A 25561-nucleotide genomic window follows, 5' to 3' on the forward strand; every position below is an offset into this window, starting at 1 on the left:
TTTTTTTTTTTTTTTTAATCTTTTTTCTTTCCCTTTCTTTTTGGCAATACAATCACTAATTCGAAAAATTAAAGTCAGGTTTATGGAGCGTGACATAGTTGACCCAATTTTCCCAGTATGAAGTAAATTTCTCCAATTTATAATTAATAAAGGCAGTTATCTTCTCCAAGATAAAAACTAATTTTTTTCATATGACCTGTTAATAAACCTGTTTAAACTGTAGTGTTTATATTATTACTTTGCACTTTTGTTTAAAAAAAAAGTCATACCTTGATTGCCTGTTAAGTCATGTACAACTCGACCTCTGCCTGCATGTTCAATATTGAAGTGCAACTTTGTTCGTCAATACTTTATTTAACTATTTTATTTATTGTTATAGTTGTGTATACTCGAGCCCCCCCCCACAACCCCCCCCCCCCACCCCTCAATATTTTTTATTGCTATTGGTTGTAATTTTGATTCAAGTGCAACATTTTGCTCACAGATAAAGTACATTTTATTGTTATTGTTTTATTAAACGTTTTCCATTTAATTACAATGTTAAAATACATGATAAATACAATTGTATTGCATTTGAAAGGATATACATGTGTTATTACAGTATGTATCATTACATCGACGGTTAATTTGGTCTCATAAAAAAAATGGCAATAATATCGTTTATCGGCAATAATACGTAAGTCAATATCTCGTTTAGCAAAATTTATTATCGGCCCAAGCCTACTAACATGCATGCAAAGTCTACTATACAATACATGCAAATGAGACTCTGAGGTGTAAGAACCAAATGGACAGCACAGTTATTACTAAACAATTAACATTCTAGGGCTGTGGTCGGCAACCCAGCATGTTGAAAGAGCCATATTGGACCAAAAATACAAAAAACTAATCTGTCTTAATCTTATCTTGCCTTATATAAGTGTTATAATGAAGGCAACACATTAAATTAGTGTCTCAGAGGGTTAGATAACTCCTGGAAATTACTGGCTTAAAACTGCCAAAGGTATAGATGTGTGTGCTCAAGTTACAGGAAAGGACAGACTGTCTTCTTCTAATGGATTTATTACAATCTTTGCAAGCTGGGTCACATTTGCTGTGGTCTGGAACAACATGGTAACGTTTGCTGTGGTCTGGAACAACATGGCAGACAATGAGAAATGCAGCCATTACATACAGATAATCTGTCATGAGACATGCAAATGTAAATTAAATACAGAGAGGACATAAGTAAAGGAAATGAAATGAACTCAAACATACCTACAAACGAGGCACAATGATGCAATATGCATACACGGCTAGCCTAAATAGCATGTTAGCATGGATTATTAGCACTCCGCGCAAGTCAATAACATCAACAAAGTTCACCTTTGTACATTCACGCACAGCATAAAACGTTTGGTGGACAAAAAGGAGCGGCATAAAACACGTCTTTCTGTGGCAGCGACGGAGAATTTTGTACACGTAACCCAGGGGTCGGCAACCTTTACCAGTTAAAGAGCCATTTTGACCAGTTTCACAAATTAAAGATAATGGGAGCCACAAAACATTTTTGAAATTTAAAATGAATTACCACTGCATAAAAAGTTTTTTTTTTGCTTTGTGCTATGTATAAACCAGGGGTCTCAGACACGCTGCACATACCTTAGTATGAAATTTGAATGCTGGTGCGGCACGCGGGTCTTATATGAACGGAACTTGTCAGCGTCATGCTGCTGTGTTGGTGCAGCATTTAGCACCCACTACAACCAGCGTGCCTGATCAGCCTCACGTTGCATGGGGCTTCTGCTTACTCAAGTAGGTGACAGCAATGCATACTTGGTCAACAACCACACAGGTGGCGGTATAAAAAAACAAAAAACTTTAACACTCTTACTAATAATGCGCCACACTGTGAACACACACCAAACAAGAATGTCAAACACATTTCGGGAGAACATCTGCACCGTAACACAACATAAACACAACAGGACAAATACCCAGAATCCCATGCAGCCCTAACTCTTCCGGGCTACATTATACACCCCCGCTACCAAAGCCCGCCCACCTCAACCGACGCACGGGGGGGGGGGGGGTTGATGTGTGAGGGAGCAGGGTTGGGGTGGGGGCGGGGTTTGGTGGTAGCAGGGGTGTATAATGTAGCCCGGAAGACTCAGGGCTGCATGGTATTCTGGGTATTTGTTCTGTTGTGTTAAGGTGCAGATGTTCTCCCGAAATGTGTTTGACATTCTTGTTTGGTTTTGGTTCAAAGCGTGGCGCATTATTAGTAAGAGTGTTAAAGTTGGTCACCGTTAGTGTAACCTTTGTGGCTGTTGACCAAGTATGCCTTGCTGTCACGTACGTGTGCGAGCAGAAGATGCAGACTGCATAACACGGGGTTGGGCTGGCACTGTTAATACAGATTGTAGAGGGCGCCAAATGCTGTACCATCATGGCACGCCCTTATTATAACTGTAAGGGTGAAAATCGGAGAGTATTAATCTCGGGAGTGTTCTGCGAGAGGCACTGAAATCCGGAAGTCTCCCAGGAAAATCGGGGGAGTCGGCAAATAAGCTGCTGAGCCGCATCAGAGTGATCAAAGAGCCGCATGCGGCTCCGGAGCCGCGGGTTGCCGACCCCTGACGTAACCCAACTACGGTGAGTTCAAGGACCGCCAATATTAGGACAAAACGGCGCTGGCAGTGAAGCCTAAACACAAACATATTAAACAGTGGGCTTTCTAACAATTAGGAAGGTTTGTGTTATGTTTGTCCTCCTACAGAAACATTATAAAAAAATAACAAATATATTTACCCCTCCCCCCATCTTTTTCCAATTTTTGAAAAAGCTCCAGGGAGCCACTAGGGCGGCGCTAAAGAGCCGCGGGTTGCTGACCCTTGTTCGAGAGACAAAAGTTGGAATTAATCATCAGCTATAAACTCGTTACAGCACCTCAGTTGCATTAATTAATGGGGACGGCGTGGCGCGGTTGGGAGAGTGGCCGTGCCAACAACCTGAGGGTTCCTGGTTCGATCCCCACCTTCTACCAACCTTGTCACGTCCATTGTGTCCTTGCGCAAGACACTTCACCCTTGCTCCTGATGGGTGGTGGTTCGCACCTTGCATGGCAGCACCCGCCATCAAGTGTGTGAATGAGTGTGTGAATGTGGAAATAGTGTCAAAGCGCTTTGAGTACCTTAAAAGTAGAAAAGCGCTATACAAGTATAACCCATTTACCATTTAATTGTTTTGGAACTATGAACTGTATCGTCCCTATTCAATGAAAAAATAAATTCCACATGTGTACCAAACAAATAATGGTACCTTTTGGGTTTCGGTATTGATTCCCAGGTACTGGTACCCGTTTTGATTCAAGTATGAAAGGTACCCAATCTAGTTGTGACTATTAAAATAACAATTCACATTTTTGTGAGTTAACGTAAACTGCTCACCTCACATTGTGTGTCCGATGTCCGCATCGCTAACGTCTCCCAAAACGCGTGTGCCCTTCACAGCTGGAGTACACCAACGTTCCCCTGCTGTACGGCATGGTGCTGGAAGTGACCGTGAAGAGCAAAAAGACTTTTGTGGCTGCAACAAACATCAAGCTGGAGGAGGAGCTGCTCAACAAGGAGACCTGGTTTACACTGAGGAACTGTGCACTCTAACTTGCGCTGCAGTGAAGGTCTGCTGCCACAAGGGGGTGCCACCACCATACAAACGCTCTCTTTTGACAATCCATATGCAAGATGCTGAGGATGTTTTGGATGAAGCAATGGAGCCAAAGGACAACCTCATGAAGTTACAATGCATTGAACATGCACACATGTTTAAATGAGTTACAGTACATGTTTTTATTTTTTATTTTATTTAATCTAATTATTTGGCCTTGTGATTGAAAATACTTGATTTTATTGGTCTTTTCCCTTTATTGACATAATATATTACTCCTTGCACAAGCAGGGTCTACACAGGCACACTCAAGTGAGTTTTGTATGGGACAACTCGCACAAAAGCCTCACCTCAAACTCACAATCCTGCAGAAAACACTACTTTTATCCAGACGAGTGAAAATGTGACTATCACTGCCATTTGGTTTGTTGGAATGAACAAAAGTTTTTCTACTGCAAATCTGATGAAACACATTTTTAAACTACTCAAAATGTGCTTCCTGAACCGAGGATGACGGAAAATAACCGGACTGAGTTATTTCACGTACTGTATTTATCCAATGCTATCGCCACATGGAATAAGTGCTGAGCGCACAATAAGCACAGTACAGTAATTCAACAAACATTATTTTGAATGAAAACCACTAGTAGTGATGGGTAAACTACGCCTCAGTGAGTGCGTGGCACACTCACTGGCTGCATTGACACTTCCCTGATGCTGTGTTGGTGTTTCATATTGGCGCCGTATGCAGGATTAAAAAGTTACAATAGGCCTGCAAATATATATATATATATATATATATATATATATATACTGTCTGTGTGTGTATGTATGTATCTATATATGTGTGTATATATATGTGTGTGTATATATATATGTGTACATATATATAAATATATGTATATAAATGTGTGTGCATGTATACTATACATATGTATATAAGTGTGTGTCTATATATGTGTGTATATATACACGTATATTGCTTGTGTGTGTGTATATATATGTATATAAACACATGTATATATATATATACACATATATGTGTGTACATATATATAAATATTTGTATATAAATGTGTGTGCATATATACTATATATATGTATATAAATGTGTGTCTATATACACGTATATTGTATATGTGTGTATATATGTATATACACATATATATGTACATAGTGTGTGTATATACATATATATGATTAAAAGGCACACTGCCGATGAGCGGATCTATTCAGGTGTATTTTTATACAAAAGGCGTACCGAATTATAAGGCGCATTAAAGGGGTCATATTATGATTTTTTTTTTAAATGTAAAAGACTTCCTTGTGGTCTACATAACATGTAATGGTGGTTCTTTGGTCAAAATGTTGCATAGATGTTTTACAGACCATCTTCAAGTCGCTTTCTGACAGTCGCTTCAGGATGCACCGTTTTGTATATATATATATATATATATATATATATATATATATATATATATTGTCGGAGGCAGATATGTACATATATCCGTATTTAAGTGTTACTTCTTTATTTTCATAATCATATTACAAAACAGCTAGTGTTTTTCTTCCAATTGTGGTCTTTTGGTTGTCTGCAAATACCGTGTGCTAACCTTGAGTATGGAATGTAAGGAGGAGAGATACTCCTTCTTTTATCTCTTCTTGAGTCCAGCTGCGGAGGACAATGGGCATGTGTTTGGGCTGGAAAGACAAGACAGCGAGGGTGGGAGGGAGAGAGACTTTATAGGAGAGAAGGTTTCCATATTTGAGGGAAGACCATCTTAGCTGCGCGATTGAATGTTCTATGCTGGACTGGTCTCATTATATTTACAGAGCTTTGCAAATATATTACAAAATACCTATTCTGTCTCTGGTGGTTCTTCTACTCAGCTTTAAGTGTCGTAAAGAGCTTGGGAGCGACCAGAAACTTGAATTCCCTGGGAGGAACAACTGGTCCAAACGCAACAATTTATATATATATATATATATATATATATATATATATATATATATATATGCCCCCAGACACATTTTTTTCTCTAAATTTGGCCCCCCGAGTCAAAATAATTGCCCAGGCCTGGCCCACACACACACCCCCCAAAACCATCCTCTCTCCCTGTCTCATTTACTGGATTTAGTGATGAGCCAGGACGAAAATAGACTCTTCTTCAATAATGTACACCTCTGTGACGGCTATTTATATTATTCCCTGCAGGATTTCTCATGTGGGAGAGAAGCAGCTCCACTTTTCCACCGAGCGGAGTATTACTGTAACCTGCCGTCACATGTTGGCTTCTCAGCCAGATTTCTTCTTCTGAGAGGGAAAACAACTGAACTTGCATCAAATATTCATTTCGTCACAGGAAACTACAATCTCACTCCAGGGATTTTTTCAGTTTTAGACGAGCTGCTTTTCTTTGCTTTTCAGCCACGCTGGAGTCTTCTGGTCCTACCCCCCCCCCACCCCTCCCCTGCAGCACATGCAACAATATATAGCTCATGGATCTTTTGAATTTATTTCCATTTGATTGTTGTTGAGCTGCCTCTCTGTTGGCAAAGTGTTACGGAGCTGTTTTTAGGAGTACCATACAAAAACAAAAAGAGATGCTGGATCCAGGCTGCATCCGTCTCGGGACCGTAGAGGTACCCAGCGATAGCCTGGAGGTAAATAAAACAAGAAATGATGTAAAAAATCCACATCATTCAAACAGGAGTATTTTTCCCACCAGTGGCAGTTTAAGGTTGAATAGTGAAAAATATACTTTCCTCCATCGCCACATCCCACTTCAAATATCGCATCTTCACCACAAGGTGGATTCTTTTTAAGCATATTCTATCATTTATTGACCTAAATCGGGGGTCGGCAACCCGCGGCTCTTTAGCGCCGCCCTAGTGGCTCTCTGGAGCTTTTTCAAAAATGTATGAAAAATGGAAAAAGATGAGGGGGGGGAAAAATATTTTTGATTTTAATATGGTTTCTGTAGGACAAACATGACACAAAACTCCGTAATTGTTATAAAGCACACTGTTTATATTAAACATGCTTCACTGATTCAAGTATTTGGCAAGTGCCGTTTTGTCCTACTACTTTTGGCGGTCCTTGAACTCACCGTAGTTTGTTTACATATATAACTTTCCCCGACTTTCTAGGACATGTTTTATGCCACTTCTTTTGCTCTCATTTTGTCCACCAAACTTTTAATGTTGTGCGTGAATGCCCAAAGGTGAGTTTTGTTGATGTTATTGACTTGTGTGGAGTGCTAATCGGGCATATTTGGTCACTGCATGACTGCAAGCTAATCGATGCTAACATGCTATTTAGGCTAGCTATATGTACATATGGCATCATTATGCCTCATTTGTAGCTATATTTGAGCTCACATAGTTACCTTTAAGTCCTCTTAATTCAATGTATATCTCATGACACACTATCTGTATGTAATATGGCTTTTATTTTTTTTGCGGCTCCAGACAGATTTGTTTTTGTATTTTTGGTCCAATATGGCTCTTTCAACATTTTGGGTTGCCGACCCCTGACCTAAATCAAGCATTTTCAAGCATAGAAAATGGCAAAAAAAAAATAAAAAAGATCAATAATACAGTAGTATTTGCCACAAGAGGAGACAAAACACCTTAATTCAACAAGTTTGCTGGGAAGTGATTGGATCGATCTTTTTATTTGCACAAAATCTTTTTTTCATATTTACAAACTCAGGGAATAAATCCCTGGACACAAGAGGACTTTGAGGGCAAAAAAGGTGAACATGAGTAGTACTGTATTTTCCGGACCATAGGGCGCACCGGATTATAAGGCGCGTTAAAGGAGTCATATTATGATTTTTTTTCTGAATATAAAACTTCCTTGTGGTCTACATAACATGTAATGGTGGTTCTTTGGTCAAAATGTTGCATAGATGATGTTTTACAGATCATCTTCAAGTCGCTTTCTGACAGTCGCTTCAGGATGCGCCGTTTTGTGGGCGGTCTTATTTTCGTGGCTCACCTTCGACAGCGTCTTCTCCCCGTCATCTTTGTTGTAGCGGTGTAGCGTGCAAGGACGGGAGTGGAAGAAGTGTCAAAAGATGGAGCTAACTGTTTTAATGACATTCAGACTTTACTTCAATCAATAACGGAGCAGCATCTCCTCATCCGTGGCTCACTAGTGCAACAAGAACGCCGGAAATGTGTCCCGTGAAAAACCGTCCGACCGGAACTCTCTAATAACTAAAGTTCCTTAGGTGAATAATGTAAACTCACTACACCGGTATGTTTTAGCGCTTTCATGGCGAGTTTACTGACAGATATAAGTAAGACCTTTACACTACTTTATATTAGAAATGGCAACAGTGAAGGATGAATGTCCCATTGTCACACCGCGGTGAGGGATGTCTTGTCTTGTTTTTTTCTGTCTTGTGATTTGCATGTTTTAGTTTGAAAAGTAACTCTCCTCTCGTTTCAGGTCACTTGCCCTTCCTTTTGTGTCATCAGTCTGACGTCATCCCGGTTCCCTGATTGTTTCCACCTGTTCCCTATTACCCTCATGTGTCTTATAAGCCCACTCCTCCCTTTGTTCTGTGCCAGATTGTCTCGTTTTATTCGTGCTCTCTAGCGTCCATGCCCATGTCCATGCCTTGCCTCGTCTTTTGCTTATGTTCCTTAATCCTGAATCCCTTCTTGCTATTTTGAGTTTTCCTTTTTTCCTCCTCAGCAGAGTGATTTTTTGTTATTTAGTTTATTCAGGGGCAGCATGGTGGGAGAGGGGTTAGTGCATCTGCCTCACAATACGAAGGTCCTGAGTAGTCTGGGGTTCAATCCCGGGCTCGGGATCTTTCTGTGTGGAGTTTGCATGTTCTCCCCGTGACTGCGTGGGTTCCCTCCGGGTACTCCGGCTTCCTCCCACCTCCAAAAACATGCACCTGGGGATAGGTTGATTGGCAACACTAAATTGGCCCTAGTGTGTGAATGTGAGTGTGAATGTTGTCTGTCTATCTGTGTTGGCCCTGCGATGAGGTGGCGACTTGTCCATGGTGTACCCCGCCTTCCGTCCGATTGTAGCTGAGATAGGCTCCAGCGCCCCCGCAACCCCGAAGGGAATAAGCGGTAGAAAATGGATGGATGGATAGTTTATTCAGCCGAAGTGGTGAGTTATCAGTTATTTTTCATTTATTTCCTCAAATTTTTGAGTGACTATTTTTGTTATACTTTATTAGATTAGATAGTGTAGAATTTACATAGCTGTTGTTTCTTCCTCCTGTTGGAGCGTTTTTTTGTTAATACGTTTTATAGCATATACGGCGCTAATTATAGTTCGTCTTTGTTTTTGTGTTGTCCTCCGTTCGGAGTGATTTTCGGTTGTTCCTATTTTTTTGGAACCTTTTTTTCGCCGATTAGTTTTTTGGTTAAATAGATATATTAATTCCTTGACTTTGGAGGTGAAAGGAAGCTGTCAAAATAAAAGCCTGTCAAAATTCCCTACTCTGCATCTGAGTCCTATCCTTTTTACCAAGCCTGACACCGATAACAAGAAGCAGCTTATCGACTACAGAGTCATCACAGACTACAAAGGCGGACGCATGCAATTTTTCAGGATTTATGCAGATCCCAAATACAGATCAGCAGGTACCAGAAGGTAAGAAAAGTTGCTTTTGCATAATATTGCTGTCAGGCTTGTCACTGACAGTTTTGGTTATGTTTTAGTTTCCCCTCTGTGTTTTATTTCCTGTCAGCGCTCTTACTTTTGTTCAGTTTCCTGCTTGCCTCCCTTAGCGCTGTTCTCCTCAGCTGCGACTGATTGGCACCTGGCCACACCTGGTGTCAATCAGTCGGCTGCTATATATACCTGCCTTGCCCTCCAGTCAGTGCTGGAGTATTGTTTGCTGTATGCTGTGGACTGCCGGTTTCTTGAATGCTGTGAGCTATTCCCTGGATCCTGACTCCTGTCCCTGTTTGCTGTTTCCTGGTTTCTGGTTCGTGTTTTCCTTGCTTTTTTTTAACATTAAAACCATCTGCTAGTGATGGGTTGATGAGGCGTCATGAAGCGTTTCGACACTTTGCAAAACTGTATTGATACTGTGTCGATACTGTGTCACTAAATACTGACATCTGCTGGACATGAAAAATCCCTACAGGCAACCTATGGACCGACTCAATTGACACTGATTTAATGACCTAGTACAGGGGTCACCAACCTTTTTGAAACCAAAAACTACTTATTGGGTACTGATTAATGCGAAGGGCTACCAGTTTGATACACACTTAAATAAATAAATATATTGTCATTTGTAAGTTACACGTAAGTGTGATTTAAACAAGAATAGCTAAATAAATACATTTATATATATAAAAAAATGGGTATTTCTGTCTGTCATTCCGTCGTACATTTTTTTTTCCTTTTACGGAAGGTTTTTTGTAGAGAATAAATGATGAAAAAAACACTTAATTGAACGGTCTCAAAGAGGAGAAAACAAGAAAAAATTTAAAATAAAATTTAGAAACATAGTTTATCTTCAATTTCGACTCTTTATAATTCAAAATTCAACCGACAAAAAGAAGAGAAAAACTAGCTTATTTGAATCTTTTTGAAAAAATAAAAAAAAGAATTTATGGAACATCATTAGTAATTTTTACTGATTAAGATACATTTTAGAATTTTGATGACATGTTTTAAATTGGTTAAAATCCAATCTGTACTTTGTTAGAATATTTAACAAATTGGACCAAGCTATATTTCTAACAAAGACAAATCAGTATTTCTTCTAGATTTTCCAGAACAAAAATTTTAAAAGAAATTCAAAATACTTTGAAATAAGATTTAAATTTGATTCTACAGATTTTCTAGATTTGCCAGAATAATATTTTTGAATTTTAATCATAGTAAGTTTGAAGAAATATTTCACAAATATTCTTCGTCGAAAAAACAGAAGCTAAAATATTTATTATTCTTTACAATAAAAAAATAAATAAATTTACTTGAACATTGATTTAAATTGTCAGGAAAGAAGAGGAAGAAATTTAAAAGGTAAAAAGGTGTATTTGTTTAAAAATCCTAAAATCATTTTTAAGGTTGTATTTTTTCTCTAAAATTGTATTTCTAAAAGTAATAAGAAGCAAATTAAAAAATAAATGAATTTATTTAAACAAGTGAAGACTCATCCATCCATCCATTTTCTACCGCTTATTCCAAGTGAAGACCAAGTCTTTAAAATATTTTCTTGGATTTTCAAATTCTATTTGAATTTTGTCTCTTTTAGAATTAAAAATGTCGAGCAAAGCGAGACCAGCTTGCTAGTAAATAAATAAAATTAAAAAAATAGAGGCAGCTCACTGGTAAGTGCTGCTCTTTGAGCTATTTTTAGAACAGGCCAGCGGGCGACTGATCTGGTCCTTACGGGCTACCTGGTGACCGCGGGCACCGCGTTGGTGACCCCTGCCCTAGTATATACAATAATATAAACCAAGTCATTGTATTTCATTTAGGATTATTTCATATCTTCATTTAAATAAAAATATATTTTTATCTTTTTTAGATACAGTCAATAAATAATGTGAACATGTATCATAACATGGAAATCTAAGAGAACGTGTTGTGGATGATTGTGGACTGGGAATTTTTTTAATATTATTTTTTTACACATTTTTATAAAAAAAAAGAAAAAAAAAAAAAGTTTTTCCGACGTATTACATTTTAGACGATTTCTCTTCTTAGTTATTATTTCTCCGGCTGTAGAAAAGACACGCTCACAGGGCACAGAGGAGGCGTGAGTGCGACACAGTTTGCGTATCGGTCATGTGACCAAAACAGCTCATGATCGGTCACGTGACTTTCTAAAAGCGGTACGCGCACCGACACAGGGTTTTGCTCTATGAGCTCGACGCATGCGCCGATGCATCGATGTTGCCGGACCCATCACTACCATCTGCCATTTCTGCATCTTAGGGTTCGTCACCACCACTTCATGACAATTGCGAAACAAAACGCCAGATATGTCTTACCTTATACACACACCATAATAATACTGGTATGCTGAAGCACAGTACAATCCATCGAGTGGTGCAGCTTCATAGCTTACCAAAGTCGTACTAAAACATTTTGATAGATTTTTCAGCGCCGTGTGTAATGTTCTATATTTTCAATGGAACATATACAATGTTGGTGTTTACTTGAGTCATATTGCAGTTTACACGTATCTCTTATGTGTGACTGCCATCTACTGGTCACACTTATCATTACACCATGTACCAAATAACATAGCTTTGAGGTCGGTAAGCACAACCAATATTATTCCGTCCATTAGGCGCGCCGGGTTATAAGGCGCACTGTCGAGTTTTGAGAAAACGAAAGGATTTTAAGTGCGCTTTATAGTCCGAAAAATACGATTAACAGTAGCTTTTGCTTTAGTTTAGTTACTATGTGCTACACTTTTGTATATGTTTTGACCTAATTTGACCTAACAATTGTATGTAATAAAAGACAACTAGGAACTATTTTAAATATTGTGTTGATTTTGTTACACTCAGTAGCACTCGACATAAACACCGTATTTCCCGGACTATAAGGCGCACTTAAAATCTTTTTTTTTTCTTCTCAAAAATCGACAGTGCGCCTTATAACCCGCGTGCCTAATGTACAGAATCATTCTGGTTGAGCTTACCCACCTCAACGCTATTTTATTTGGTACATGGTGTAATGATAAGTGTGACCAGTAGATGGCAGTCACACATAAGAGATACGTGTGGACTGCAATATGACTCAAGTAAACAACACCAACATTTTATATGTTCCATTGAAAATATAGAACATTACAAACGGCACTCAAAAATCTATCAAAATATTTTAGTACGACTTTGGTAAGCTATGAAGCCGCACCGCTTGATGGATTGTACTGTGCTTCAACATAAGAGTGTTGTTATGGTGTGTGTATAAGGTAAGACCTATTATCTGGGGTTTTGTTTCGCAATATTATGCAAAAGCAACTTTTCTTACCTTCTGGTACCCGCTGATCTGTATTTGGGATCTGCATAAATCCTGAAAAATTGCGCGCATCGGCAGTGCGCCTTATAACCCGGTGAGCCTAATGTACGGAACAATTCTGGTTGAGTTGACCCACCTCCAAGCTGTTTTATTTGGTACGTGGTGTAATAAGTGTGACAAGTAGATGGCAGTCACACATAAGAGATACCTGTAGACTGCAATATGACTCAAGTAAACAACACCAACATTTTAATGGTTCCATTGGAAAATATAGAACATTACACACGGCGTTTAAAAATCTATAAAAATATTTAAGCAACTTTTCTTACCTTCTGGAATCTGCTGATCTGAATTTGGGATCTGCATAAATCCTGAAAATGTGCGCGCGTCCGCTATTGTAGTCCGTGCCGACACTGTAGTCGATGAGCTTCTTTTTCTATATCTTCTTGTTATGGGACATTAATCAAAAATTGCGCGCATCGGCGGTGCGCCTTATAACCGGTGCGCCCTATGGTCCGGAAAATACGGTACTTAAAATAATTAACAGTATCAGCCAATTTCGGAACATCTCTATGACTAACACATAAACAACAGCATATGTGTAAATGTTTTTAATAGGGTTATTAAAAATAATGTGAAACTTTTGTGCAACTGTACTTTATAACATTTATATTCAAGTTCCAATGATTGATATTTAATATACTGCTTGACCAAATTGTTGGCACATTTTGTAGAATGGGAATGGAGAATCATTGGCAAGAGTCAGTGTAATGGTCTAAATCCAGACAATACCCAACCTTAGTGTCCCGGGCTCACCTTTCTTCATGCTGAAGAATGGCAGCGTGTACTGGCCCACAAAGTCGCTGGACAGGAAACCGGTCTGGTCTCGGACGGAGAAGCGGACCAGGCACAGGTCGGGGATGCTGAGGCGGAAGTTCATGTCTGTGTCCCAGTAAGGGTTCAGAGCTGCAACGGTCACCAGCTTCTTTAATCACTTCGACTAGAAAGTGCAAATCCATCAGAAATGACATGCGATTGAGAGGTGTGGCGGGCTGCAATATGCCACACAACATCGTACTGCGCCTCGGTTTTTGTACGCCCCACCTCTTGTAGGAGTCTGTGCATGTTGGCGGCCCCACAGACACAAAGATGCTGCATGAGAACACGGTTTGTTCCATTCCATTTTTCCATACATCATGATGAGACATTCAGAAAATGTCAGAAATGGGAAAAGGAACAAGCTACTACATTTAGAGCACAGGTGTCAAACTCAAGGCCCCGCCTATTAATTTTATTTGGCCCTCGAAAGCCTGGAAATAGTATGTATCAATAAAGTACTGCAACTTTTCTTACTAAATGTATTATTTCTTTCTATTTTGGGAGAAGAAAAAAAAAAAGTACTCCATGCAATCGCAAATAATGTTAACTTGAATATTGTTTAATTTTGCAAAAAAATATTCTCAAACATTTAAACAATTTTTAAACAGATAAATACTAATTAGAGATGTCCGATAATATCGGCCTGCCGATAAATGCTTTAAAATGTAATATCGGAAATTATTGGTATCGTTTTTTTTATTATCGGTATTGTTTTTTTATTTTTTTAAATTAAATCAACATAAAAAACACAAGATACACTTATAATTAGTGCACAACCCAAAAAACCTCCCTCCCCCATTTACACTCATTCACACAAAAGGGTTGTTTCTTTCTGTTATTAATATTCTGGTTCCTACATTATATATCAATATATATCAATACAGTCTGCAAGGGATACAGTCCGTAAGCACACATGATTGTGCGTGCTGCTGGTTCACTAATAGTACTAACCTTTAACAGTTAATTTTACTCATTTTCATTAATTACTACTTTCTATGTAACTTTTTATATTGTTTTACTTTCTTTTTTATTCAAGAAAATGTTTTTAATTTATTTATCTTATTTTTTTTTTTTTTTTTTAAAAAGGACCTTATCTTCACCATACCGGGTTGTCCAAATTAGGCATAATAATGTGTTAATTCCACGACTGTATGTATCGGTATCGGTTGATATCGGTAATTAAAGAGTTGGACAATATCGGATATCGGCAAAAAGCCATTATCGGACATCCCTAATACTAATAATAATGATTTCAAAGCTGTCATGTCTGTGTAATCATGTTTTGTCTTAGTCATGTTTTGTTTAGTTATTGGACTCTTTAGTTTCTGGCTTTTCACTCCCTTGTCTTGTTTCCATGATTACCCATTAGTTTCACCTGTTCCACGTTTGGACTCATTGTGCACTCTTGTTTGTCACCATAGCAACCCATTAGTTTTCACCTGTCACGTCACGCACCTGTTTCACGTTTTGAGTCACGCACCTGTTTTTGTTAATCATGTCTGTAGTATTTAAGTTCATTGTTTTTCAGTTTGTCTTTCTGGTGACATCCTCCACATTTATGCTTCTGCACATTTCTGACTCTTTTTTCATGTCCGTCGTTCACGCTGCTCCTTTTTGTCCATGCCAAGTAAGTTTTGTTTATTATTGCCACAGTTAGTGTTTTTTGTTGTTCATAGTTTTTGCCTTTGTGCAAGTGTTTGGTTTCATAGTGTGTTCTCCGCCATTGTGCGCGCCTTTTGTTTACTTCCTTGTTTTGTATTTATAGTGTTTAAATAAAAATTTACCTGCATTCCCGTCTCGCCCGAGCCAACTTTCCGTTGCCTTCGAGAAAAACTAAACCCCAGGACCAAGTCATGACAAAAGCAAGTTATCCATCAAATTGTGCAATGTAAAAGTAGCAATAGATGTCATGGTAAAATTGTGATATTTACTGTGGTTTTTACAGCATTTTTCTCTAAATAAAAGAAACACTTTTTTTTTACTGTATAAAACCGTGGTGCCGTTTTGGCATTTACAGTAATACACCGAAAAATCTACAGTTGTTGATTTGCGGTAAAAAACAAACCGCTCAGGTGCCAACATTTTACAGTAAAAATGCAGTTTTCTTTATTTACAGTAAAAAAACTCATGTAAATTTTACAGTAAAATTCTGGCAACTGAGCTGCCTTTTTTTTTTTTTTTTACCATAAAAACAGCAGTACAGTTTTTCCATTTACAGTAATATACACTACATTTTGAGGTGAAATTATTGCAACTTATCACATTTTTTGGAACTAAAAAAAATCCAATGAAATGCATAATAAAAATGTGTAATAATAGTAGGGCTGTGAATCTTTGGGTGTCCCATGATTCGATTCAAAAACGATTTTTTTTCCCGATTCAAAAAGGATTCTCTATTCATTCAATACATAGGATTTCAGCAGGATCTACCCTAGTCTGCTGACATGCAAGCAGAGTAGTAGATTTTTGTAAAAAGCTTTTATAATTGTAAAGGACAATGTTTTATCAACTGATTGCAATAATGTAAATTTGTTTTAACTATTAAATGAACCAAAAATATGACTTATTTTATCTTTGTGAAAATATTGGACACAGTGTGTTGTCAAGCTTATGAGATGCGATGCAAGTGTAAGCCACTGTGACACTATTTTATTTTTATTTTTATAAATGTCTAATGATAATGTAAATGAGGGATTTTTAATCACTGCTATGTTGAAATTGTAACTAATATTGATACTGTTGTTGATAATAATAATTTTTGTTTCACTACTCAGTGGCCTAGTGGTTAGAGTGTCCGCCCTGAGATCGGTAGGTTGTGAGTTCAAACCCCGGCCGAGTCATACCAAAGACTATAAAAAAAATGGTACCCATTACCTCCCTGCTTGGCACTCAGCATCAAGGGTTGGAATTGGGGGTTAAATCACCAAAAATGATTCCCGGGCGCGGCACCGCTGCTGCCCACTGCTCCCCTCACCTCCCAGGGGGTGAACAAGGGGATGGGTCAAATGCAGAGGACAAATTTCACCACACCTAGTGTGTGTGTGACAATCATTGGTACTTTAACTTAACTTTAACTTTTGGTTTGTTCTGTGTCGTGTTTGTGTCTCCTCTCAATTGCTCTGTTTATTGCAGTTCTGAGTGTTGCTGGGTCGGGTTTGGTTTTGGAATTGGATTGCATTGTTATGGTATTGCTGTGTATTGTTTTGTTGGATTGAATAATTAAAAAAAAAAAAAAGAGATTTAAAAAAAAAAAAAAAAGAGAATCGATTCTGGATCGCACATCGTGAGAATCGTGATTCGAATTCGAATCGATTTTTTTCCCACACCCCTAAATAATAGTATTCACTGTTAGAAGCGTAACTGCAATGTGGCCCTCAGTGAAAACCACGTTGACACCTCTGATTTAGAGGATCACCGTCTGGATTGAGGACTTTACTATTGAAGGTCGAGCCAAGCAAAGATCTGCGCTCCCTGAGGGCTTTTTTTTAATGATCGATAAAATGAGTTTTATGTTAACGAATTTGCATATCTGGGAGGAAATAATTGGATTTACATAGTATTTTTTTTTAATGATTGACCTTTTGGAACTGATTTGCAGAGGTGGGGAGACGAGCCAAAAAAATGTACTCAAGTAAGAGTAACGTTTCTTTAGAGCAGTGATTCTCAAACTGTGGTACCTCCATCTTGTGGCACGCCAAATAACCACTTAAATATTCAAACACAGTGTTACTGTTCAAACTGTGTGTAGTATTACATTGTAGTATTAAATTGTTTTTAATGAATACTTTAGGCCTACTATGCTACTGTATTTTAATGGTTGGTCATTATGGTGGTACTTGGAGAGCCGAGTGTTTGCTGAGGTGGTATTTAGTGAAAAAAGTGCTTCAGAGTAATATGACTTAAGTAAAAGTGAAAAAGGGAGTCATTCAAATAATTACTTGAGTTTGAGTAAGTAAATATTCTGGGGGAAAAAAAAAATTCAAGGACCAGTTAACTTCTGATTTATTTATTAGCTATTTTTAAGAGATTCTTGGACCACAACCGGGTGTGTGTGTGTGTGTGTGTGTGTGTGTGTGTGTGTGTGTGTGTGTGTGTGTGTGTGTGTGTGTGTGTGTGTGTGTGTGTGTGTGTGTGTGTGTGTGTGTGTTCTTGTATTTCTACCCTTTCTTGAGACATCAACAAGGAAAAGTACCTTCCATATGAGGACCGGTGAACAAGTTAGGACATAAATCATGGTCCCAATACGGAAAACCATTGCATCTAATAGAGAATGTCTCATTTGCACCCCTGGTGGTGAAATCTATCAAAATCGGTTTTAAAAGTTTCCCCCCTCTGGTCAACATATGAAATAACAAGTGTGTGTAAAAATTTTAAGTGCTCCCCCACTGGCCGACATATGTAATAACAAATGTGTCCAAAATTAATTTAAAAAGAAAAATAATATGTATACAGAGACATACTGTAATAACGTAAAGTAAATAATGAAGATTAAAAACCAATTACAAAAGAACAAAAAAAAACAAATGAATAATAATTTACTAAAAGCTTACCTTTTTTATATTTGCATAGTATATATATATATATTATTAATGTTGTAAATACAAATCTTTATATATCTAGAAAGGGTGGTCCTAAAGAGGTAGGCATTTTTCGGAGATCTCAAGAAGGTAACAAATACAACAATGTGTGTGTGTGTTTGTGTTCTTGTTTTTCCACCCTTCTTGAGACATCAACAAGGAAAAGTACCTTCCATATGAGGACCGGTGGACAAGTTAGGACTTAAATCATGGTCCCAATACAGAAAACCATTGCATGTACCGTATTTTCCGCACTATAAGGCGCACCGGATTATTAGCCGCACCTTCTATGAATTACATATTTCATAATTTTGTCCACCAATAAGCCGCCCCGGACTAAAAGCCGCGCCTACGCTGCGCTAAAGTGAATGTCAAAAAAACGCTGCGCTAAAGTGAATGTCAAAAAAACAGTCAGATAGTTCAGTCAAACTTTAATAATATATTGAAAACCAGCGTTCTAACAACTCTGTCCCAAAATGTACGCAAATGTGCAATCACAAACATAGTAAAATTCAAAATGGTGTAGAACAATAGCAACATAATGTTGCTCGAACGTTAATGTCACAACACACAAAATAAACATAGCGCTCACCTTCTGAAGTTATTCTTCATTCGTAAATCCTTCGAATTCTTCGTCTTCGGTGTCCGAATTGAAAAGTTGGGCGAATACGGGATCCAAAATGGCCGGTTCCGTCTCGTCGAAGTCACCGGAGTCAGTGTCGCTGTTGTTGTGCAGCAGTTCTGTGAATCCTGCCTTCCGGAAAGGTCGGACCACAGTTGTGACCGAAACTATCTGCCCAGGCATTTACGATCCACTGGCAGATGTTGGCGTATGTCGACCGGCGCTATCTGCCCGTCTTAGTGAAGGTGTGTTCGCCTTCGGAGCTGTGTGAAAAAAGCCACCCGGCTTCTTCGCGTAAACTTCCCTTAACCACTCGCTCATCTTTTCTTCATCCATCCATCCCTTCGAGTTAGCTTTTATGATGACGCCGGCTGGAAAGGTCTCTTTTGGATGGGTGGAAGTTAGCATGGCAAGCTAGAACCACAGTGAAGGATGACTTCTCATTCCCTGTGGAGCGAATATTCACCGTACGTGCTCCCGTTCCACAGTGCGGTTCAGTTGCTGTGAAATACGGTAGTAATCCGTGTGCGGATGGAGAGATTGCGTCTTTTTATGAACCGGATCGTTTTGTAGGAGCCATTTTGTGGTCTTTACAGATGTAAACAGGAAATGAAACGTACGGTGATATCCGCGCGTTTTTTCTTCTTCTTCCGGGGGCGGGTGAAGCGCTTCCTGTTCTATGGGGGCGGGTGAAGCGCTTCCTGTTCTATGGGGGCGAGTGCTTTCATTGGCGGTTGCTTGCGTAGAAGAAGAAGCGCTTCCTGTTCTACCGGGAAAAAAGATGGCGGCTGTTTACCGAAGTTGCGAGACCGAAACTTTATGAAAATTAATCGTAATAAAGCGCACCGGGTTATTAGGCGCACTGTCAGCTTTTGAGAAAAATTGTGGTTTTTAGGTGCGCCTTATAGTGCGGAAAATACGGTAATAGAGAATGTCTCATTTGCACCCCTGGTGGTGAAATCTATCAAAATTAAGGGTGGTCCCAAAAAGGAGGGATTTTTCAAATTGATCGTGTGTCGGTTTTAAAAGTGCTCCCCCTCTGGTCGACATATGCAATTACAAGTGTGTGTAAAAATTTGAAGTGCGCCCCCTCTGGCCAAAATTAATAAAGTGTAGGCTACCTTCCGTTCTATTTCCAATTCTGAAATGCAAATCAAAAACCAAAAGTTGTGTCGTTTTTCGATTTTTATTATATATGGCAGATTTGAAAACAAACAAAAGGGCTGATTTTCATTAAAATATTGCCCGAAAATTTGATTCTGTGCTGATTTCCTTTTATGGATTATCATTTTTCCAGATAAACACAAAAATCCAATTCTTGTTAATCAAAAATGCTAAATTGCGTGGTTATCTATATGCTGACAAATTGAACCGGAAGCAGTATTTTAGCTTTTCATTCGCGTTTAGCATGTTTTTAGCATAACAGTAACACCTTTGGTCCGTGTACCTTCCGTTAATTCCATTTACAATTCTTAAATGCAAATCAAAAAAACAAATTTCGGGCCATTTTTTTTCTATTTTCATTTCTGAAACACAAGTTTTTTTTTTTTTTAAACGACAAAAATGTTAGCGTCATGCTAAAAACATGCTAAACGTGAAGGAAAAGCTAAAATACTGCTTCCGGTTCAATTTGTCATCACACAGATAAACACGCATTTTTGCATTTTGGATAAACATCAATTGGATTTTTGTGTTTATCTGGAAAATTAAAAATCCATAAAAGGAAAACGGCACAAAATCAAATTTTATGGCAATACTTTAATGAAAATCAGCCCTTTTTTGTTTATTTTCAAATATGCCATATATAGTAAAAATCGAAAAAACGGCCCTAACTTTGTTTTTTGATTCGCCTTTCAGAATTGGAAATAGAAGGAAGGTACACGGACCACCTTTGTCCTATTGTCGTTTTAAAAAAGTCTCATTAAATAGTTTTCCAACTTTTGTTTCAGAAATAATAAATAGAAAAAATGGCCCAACATTTTTTGGGGGGGGGATTTGCATTAGAGAATTGGAAATGGAATGGACGGAGGAAGGTACACGGACCCTCTGCTTCAGTCCCCCAATAAAAGTGCAGACTGCCAAAGTGGTGCACCGTAAAAGTTTTGCAGTACTTACAGTTGTTTTTGACAGTGTGTGTGGTTTTTCTGTTGCAGTCCGATGCAATCCCGTGAATCTCCACTCTGACGAAAGGGTCCAGAGCCTTGCCACTCCTGGGAACAGGTAGGTTGGAGCCACTGATCACCTGTAGTTGGCACAAGTGTGTGACTATTTAACATAAACATAGATAACATATCTCGCTACCCCTGTGGTAAATTTTAAATGTGCTTTATAAATAAAGTTGATTTGATTTGATTTGATTCCTAATAGCCAATAAAACCAGATTGTTATGCTAAACAAGAAGGTGGGATATTGTTTTCCTGAACAGATGAATAATTTACATCATGGCTTCTTTAAATGCTACTCAGGATTCAAACAGCGTTGACTGGAGGCTGCAATGTTTCCCCTTGAAATGTTTAAATGACAACGGTGACAATGCAAATAAAAGTGATGGCCCTCGACTCACTCATCACGTTTATATTTTATAGATTCACCGTTTGATCTATGCTGAAAAGGATCACTGGTTGTTTTTTTTAAGGTTTTGAAAGGCTTTTGTTCATTTCTTTTTTTATTAAATTAAAATTAAGTGTAGTTACCCAAGTGGAGGGGAGTAAATGAGAAGAAAGCAAACTGTTTATAAAAAACTACCGACCTACCTATCAACCTTTTTTTTTTTATAGATGTCGATATAGAGGCCGATAAATGCGTTGATATGTAATATCGGAAATTATCGGTATCAGTATAGTTTTTAAAAAAATTTTTTTTATTAAATCATCATAAAAAACACAAGATACACTTACAATTAGTGCACCAACCCAAAAAACCTCCTTCCCCCATTTACACTCATTCACACAAAAGGGTTGTTTCTTTCTGTTATATAATGTAGGAACCACAATATTAATATCAATATATATCAATACAGTCTGCAAGGGATACAGTCCATAAGCACACATGATTGTGCGTGCTGCTGGTCCACTAATAGTACTAACCTTTAACAGTTAATTTTACTCATTTTCATTAATTACTGGTTTCTATGTAACTGTTTTTATATTGTTTTACTTTCTTTTTTATTCAAGAAAATGTTTTTAATTTATTTATTTTATTTTATTAATTTTTTTTAAAAGTACCTTAGCTTCACCATACCTGGTTGTCCAAATTAGGTACAATAAAGTGTTAATTCCACGACTGTATATATCGGTTGATATCGGTAATTAAAGAGTTGGAAGATATCGGATATCGGCAAAAAGCCATTATCGGACATCCCTACTTTTTTTCCCTCAGTGACACTGAACGGCGCAAACGTTTTCCTAGCACTTTACTGCTCCGTCACTGATAATAGCAAAGTTCTCTTCACATTGTTTCTGGGCCCAAAGGACGCAGCATGAAGCACTTGTTTCATATGGTAGATTTACTGTTTGATCCCCAGTGATAGTAATAATGTATGTTTAATTATATTAAAATTAGTCATTTCCCACAAAAAAAAAAAGAAGAATTTATTTTCTTTGAATTGGGTTTAGTCCAAAAAAAATACATCAAATTTAATGAAAGTTTGAGTCAAATAGTATAAACATTGTTATACACAAAGTATGAAAAAAAGGGAGGGTTTGGGAAAAAAAAATAAAAATAAAAATTATATATATAGAATAGTATAGAAAGTACTTTATTGATCCCTGGGGAAAATTCAGCACCAGAGTTCACTCACAATAGACAATAAACATTTAGGTATTTTTACATGTGAATAATATAAATACAGTCTATTATACAGCATTACACACATATATATATATATATATATATATATATATATATATATTTATATAAAACATTTTTTTTATTAGAAATCGTATGCATGTGGATGTACGAGCCATTCTGCCCAACAACAAAAGGATAGAGGGAAAATAAGGAACTTATCGACTACAACTTTAGACTACAACTGGATAAAAATGGCGGACACGTGGAAAGCTCTTTGGGCAAACCTTGACCATATATGGAGATGTCCGCTGACATTAGTAAGGCAAAATACGTCACTAAAGTTAAAATTCCAAATGGCTCATTTGTAGCAAGTTTGGAAGAAGGCAACATTGTTTGAAAAAAAAAACCCCGGTCCCTCAGGTCAGCTGATCAGCTGATCCTGGAGGTACCCAAATCAAAGCGCGAGCTCAGAGGGGACATAGCCTTCTCTGTTGCGGGTCCCAAACTCTGGAACGATCTCCCTCTCCATGTGAGACAGGCCCCTTCTTTGGCTACTTTTAAGACCCTTCTTAAAACCCATTTTTATTCACTGGCTTTTAACCCAGCATGAGACTTTAAACTGTTTAACTTTTTTTTAACTGTCTTTAACTGCTTTTTATCTATCTTACAAATTGTTCTTTGTATTTGCTTTTTCAAAGTGTATTTTACTTCTGTTTTAAATATTATTTTTTTAGTCTGTCCTTTGCCTCTATTTCTTTGTGGTGTACAGTCTGTCCTTTGTTCTTCAACTGTGCTTGTTTTTAAAGGGCCTTATAAATAAAGTTGATATGGTATGGTTGTAAAAATGGGTAGATTAAATATTACATTTCAACATTTCTGTCAACAAAGATTTGCTTCAGCTCGGGACACATACCTTATTTTTCGGACTAGAAGTCGCAGTTTTTTTCATAGTTTGGCCGGGGGTGCTACTTATACTCAGGAGCGACTTATGTGTGAAATTATTAACACGTTAGCCTTAAATATCAAATAATATTATTTAGCTGATTCACGTAAGAGACTAGACCAGGGGTCGGCAACCCAAAATGTTGAAAGAGCCATATTGGACCAAAAATACAAAAACACATCTGTGGAGCCGCAAAAAATTAAAAGCCATATTACATACAGATAGTGTGTCATGAGATATAAATTGAATTAAGATGACTTAAAGGAAACTAAATGAGCTCAAATAAAGCTACAAATGAGGCATAATGATGCAATATGTACATATAGCTAGCCTAAATAGCATGTTAGCATCGATTAGCTTGCAGTCATGCAGTGACCAAATATGCCTGATTAGCACTCCACACAAGTCAATAACATCAACAAAACTCACCTTTGTGGATTCATGCACAACGTTTAAAGCTTGGTGGACAAAATGAGACAGAAAAAGATGTGGAATAAAACACGTCCTAGAAAGTCGGAGAAGGTTATATATGTAAACAAACTACTGTGAGTTCAAGGACCGCCAAAATTAGTAGGACAAAACGGCGCTCGCCAAATACTCGATCAGTGTAGCATGTTTAATACAAACAGTGTGCTTTGTAACAATTAGGGAGGTTTGTGTCATGTTTTTCCTCCTACAGAAACCATATTAAAACAAAAAATATATATTTTTCCCCTCATCTTTTTCCATTTTTCATACATTTTTGAAAAAGCTCCTGAGAACCACTAGGGCGGCGCTAAAGAGCCGCATGCGGCTCTAGAGCCGTGGGTTGCCGACCCCTGGTCTAGACGTATAAGATTTCATGGGATTTAGCGTCTAGAAGTGACAGATTGTTTGGTAAACGTATAGCATGTTCTATATGTTATAGTTATTTGAATGACTCTTACCATAATATGTTACGTTAACATACCAGTTGGTTATTTATGCCTCATATAACGTACACTTATTCAGCCTGTTGTTCACTATTCTTTATTTATTTTAAATTGTCTTTCAAATGTCTGTTCTTGGTGTTGGCTTTTATCAAATAAATGTCCCCCAAAAATGCGACTTATATATGTTTTTTTCCTTCTTTATTATGCATTTTCGGCCGGTGCGACTTATACTCCAAAAAATACTGTAGTCATTTTGATAGTAGGCTATTATAGCTAATACAGACACTTGTATCACGTGTTGACTTCATTATATCACTTATAAAAGACATTACATTTTTTACGGCTCCAGACATGTATTTTTGGTCCAATATGGCTCTTTTAGCATTTTGGTTTGCCGACCCCTGCCCTAATGCACCCAGAGTGGATCAGGAGGACCCTGTCACGGTCGTACCTTGAGCAGCAGGTGTGTTGGTTGCACGCCGCGCTGATTGCCGCCAGGATCAAAGCTCTTCTGACTGGACATGAGCACTGCAGGCTTTAAGACATACCCACAGCCCCCGTTGTCCTGGAAACGGCCATCATTAAGGTCCATTGGCAATCCCAGGGACTGGAAATTGAGTGCCACTGCAAAATACCACAAGGCCAATGGTGAGGAATGAACAGAATCGAGCTTTTTCTTGTTTTGTGTGTCCTCGAAGATGAGAAGCTTTGGTTTGTTGTGCATGATGCATCTGCAACCATCCTCCATGTTGCATCACGGGCAGAGAATGTTCTTCCCTACTCTTGTGTACGTGTGAGGGTTTGTCGCGCATGCAAAAAGCCAGTGAGAACAACAGATAATAACCAACTTTAAATCATGTAACTTATTTACTGATTTGAAGTGGCATTGATCCATCCAGCCTGCAGCATCTTTCAAATAAAAAACAACCCAAAATGTCTCCACTGCACAGTCGCGCCAGCAATCTGCAAGGTTTCACATCAGGCTCGCTTTCTGGCAGCCGAGGGAAGGGAGCGAGGCGACAGGAGCGGCAGACAAAACAGCAGCACACGCATCAAGGTTGCGCCTTTTAGCTTGTTTGTTTTATCCAGCTGTGCCAGGAGAGAGAGAGAGACCGCGTGCACATGAACTCTGCCTTTGTCTGGTTCATTGAAGGAGAGCTCCAACGAAATGGAACAGCAGAAGTTAGAATTCGACCAGGATAAAGTCGAGGGAAATAATAC

The 25561-nt window shown here is 38.1% G+C and overlaps 2 protein-coding genes across 2 annotated transcripts in view; one reads left to right on the forward strand and one right to left on the reverse strand.

Annotated features, from left to right (window-relative positions):
• Positions 1-4410, forward strand: part of pik3c2g (phosphatidylinositol-4-phosphate 3-kinase catalytic subunit type 2 gamma) — a 55973-nt gene extending 51563 nt beyond the window's left edge. The window contains exon 33 of the mRNA XM_061970289.1: positions 3492-4410. Within this exon, the coding sequence (XP_061826273.1) occupies positions 3492-3644 (153 nt within the window). The 3' untranslated portion in view covers positions 3645-4410. The remainder of the gene's footprint in view (positions 1-3491) is intronic.
• An 813-nt stretch (positions 4411-5223) lies between these two features.
• Positions 5224-25561, reverse strand: part of LOC133612662 (1-phosphatidylinositol 4,5-bisphosphate phosphodiesterase zeta-1-like) — a 47188-nt gene continuing 26850 nt past the window's right edge. Inside the window, exons 9-12 of the mRNA XM_061970288.2 lie at positions 24792-24964; positions 20813-20939; positions 13436-13585; positions 5224-6306 (exon numbers count right to left, since the gene is read on the reverse strand). Coding sequence (XP_061826272.1) covers positions 6224-6306; positions 13436-13585; positions 20813-20939; positions 24792-24964 — 533 coding nt within the window. The 3' untranslated portion in view covers positions 5224-6223. The remainder of the gene's footprint in view (positions 6307-13435; positions 13586-20812; positions 20940-24791; positions 24965-25561) is intronic.

This window comes from Nerophis lumbriciformis, linkage group LG10 (genome assembly GCF_033978685.3).
Source record: "Nerophis lumbriciformis linkage group LG10, RoL_Nlum_v2.1, whole genome shotgun sequence".
NCBI classification, from domain to species: domain Eukaryota; kingdom Metazoa; phylum Chordata; class Actinopteri; order Syngnathiformes; family Syngnathidae; genus Nerophis; species Nerophis lumbriciformis.